The following is a 2,630-nucleotide window of genomic DNA, read 5'->3' on the forward strand; positions in this document are numbered from 1 at the left end:
ACTTTTATTTTAAAAACCTATAAAGTAATGCAAAAGGGTGATGGTGATAAATCGACAGTGTAAATCTTTTTACACTAACAGTGTATAGTAATTAATCCTTTTATATATTTTACTATCTCTATGTTTACTTTTATTTTCGATTTTTTATTTTGATGTATCTATTTTTAACCATTTACATAATTGATTCTCAATTTTAAATTTTGCTATTATTATTAAAGGCCCTCTATTTTATTCGTCTACATGATGTTGCATACTTAATACTAGTTGAAATAATTAATAATTCAATATAAATATTTTTAAAAATAATAATAATTGTTTGGAAGGTATCAGCCGACCCATTTAACTTTTACCTTAGAACAAACAATTATATAACAAATAAAATTAAAAATTAAAAAATATATATTCATGGGACAAAAACTAGAAAACAAAAATATTATAAACACAAGTTAGCATAATAAAACAAAAGAAAAATAATATATATATATATATATATATATATATATATATATATATATATATATATATATATATATATATATATATATATATATATATATATATATATATATATATATAATTTAAAGATGAATTTACATTTTGACACATCTAGGACTAAAACAGTGACTCACACATTCAAGATGCTTTCTCATTCTCTTATATCTCTCTCTAAATATACCCTATGAAACTGTATTCCTGTCCTGAGTCTCCTCTCCTTCTTCCTCTCAACAAGCAGCTCAAAGATGAATATTAGGTAGGATTACTTCAGTAACTGAAGAATTTTCTTATTTACTAGTACCATTTTGTATACTTATTAATAAGGAATTGAGTTTTTATGTATTGTATTAATTTACAGGCAAAAGATTGATGACATAAGAAGTCTGAGATTAATAACTGCTGTGAAAACTCCATACTTACCAAATGGCGAAATCGATCTCAAAGCATATGATAACTTGGTGAATATACAGATTGAAAATGGTGTTGAAGGAATTCTTGTTGCTGGAACAACCGGTGAAGGCCAACTAATGAGCATAAATGATAAAGTAATGCTAATTGCTCACACAGTTAACTCTTTTGGTGATAAAGTAAAAGTCATTGGTAATGCAGGAAGCAACTCAACATCACAAGCAATTACTATAACTGAGCATGGTTTTGCTGTTGGAATGGATGCAGCACTTCATATAAACCCTTACTATGGAAAAACCTCAATGGAAGGTTTGATTGCTCATTATAATAGTTTGCTTTCTATAGGGCCTGTTATTATATACAACATACCTTCAAGAACTGCTCAAGATATTCCTCCTAGTGTGGTTGAAATATTGGCTGAAAACCCTAATTTTGTTGGTGTGAAAGAGTGTGTGGGAAATGAGAGAGTGAAAATGTATACAGATAAAGGGATTGTTGTGTGGACTGCAAATGATGAAGAAAGTCATGAAGATAGATGGGAATATGGAGCAGTTGGGAACATGTCTGTTGCGAGTAATTTGATTCCTAGTTTAATGGTGAAACTTATGGTTGATGGAAAGAATCATTTGTTGAATTCAAAGCTTATGCCTTTGTTTGATTGGCTTTGTTTAGAGCCATGTCCAATTGCTTTGAACACTGCTCTTGCTCAACTTGGTGTTATTAAGCCTGTTTTTAGACTACCATGTGTGCCTTTGAGGAGGGAAAGAAGGGTTGAGTTTGTTAAGTTGGTGAAGGAAATTGGAAGAGAGCATTTTGTTGGAGAAAATGATGTTGAAGTTCTTGATGACCATGACTTTATCATGGTTGGTCGTTATTAGTTTAGATTAATTGTCCTTTTTGTACAACTGTAATTTCATGCATGTTAAAGTGATATATATGCAAATCAGTGTGAGCATTATAAAATGAAATATGGAAACAAATGCATATGTTTTCTTGTGTGAACTTAGTAGGTGAATCATTTAGGTATGTGATGTATCCTTCTTTTCACTGCACGAGACTAGATGTGACTATGCTCCGTTTTATGCTATTTGCACTATGGTGATCATTGAGATCATTACTGAATAAACATGGTTTTACTACTATAAGTGGATGTTTAGATAAGAAGTGGCACCTATCTGATATGACTATGCTCAATAATGTATGAAACAATAGGAGCACATTTTTGCTTATTGACTCTTTATTGGTAGGTGTGCTAGATTATCAGGAGAGTGTCATAGGTGTTTTTCTTCACTCTATCATCCTTGTATGCCAATGTGGTAATCTCGAATCAATTGAACCTGTTTATCCATTTCAAAGTGAACTTTTTGGGTGGATGTTTGACCAAAAATAATGTCATAGTAATTGTGGTAACAAAAACTAAAATATGGTGAGTTTATTGTTGTATTCATAACTATTGTGAATATCACATCACACAGGGATAAGGTGAATTCACTTGTGATAATAATTAAGTGAGTGAGTAACAAAATATGGGGTGTTCGAGCCCAATTGATTGGTTGTGTGCTAATACCAAACTAGAGAATTATAACTACGGTTGACAATTATAATTAACATTTATTAAGTTTCCCTTCTGAATCATCTACCCTTAGGTCTGAAAATTCCTATGACTACTCCTATAACAATTCTGATTTATCATAACCTTTTATAAAACACGAAATTACGTCCATGCA

At 30.6% G+C, this 2,630-nt stretch overlaps 1 protein-coding gene across 1 annotated transcript; it reads left to right on the top strand.

The window, feature by feature from the left end:
• The first annotated feature begins 605 nt into the window (after positions 1-605).
• LOC127135613 (4-hydroxy-tetrahydrodipicolinate synthase, chloroplastic) lies at positions 606-1,905 on the top strand. Its single transcript, XM_051062275.1, has 2 exons — positions 606-751; positions 854-1,905. The coding sequence occupies exons 1-2, from the start codon at positions 741-743 to the stop codon at positions 1,779-1,781; spliced, it is 939 nt and encodes a 312-aa protein (XP_050918232.1). The 5' UTR covers positions 606-740; the 3' UTR covers positions 1,782-1,905.
• Positions 1,906-2,630: the final 725 nt, after the last annotated feature.

The sequence above is a fragment of the Lathyrus oleraceus genome, chromosome 4 (assembly GCF_024323335.1).
Source record: "Lathyrus oleraceus cultivar Zhongwan6 chromosome 4, CAAS_Psat_ZW6_1.0, whole genome shotgun sequence".
Taxonomy (NCBI): Eukaryota; Viridiplantae; Streptophyta; class Magnoliopsida; order Fabales; family Fabaceae; genus Lathyrus; species Lathyrus oleraceus.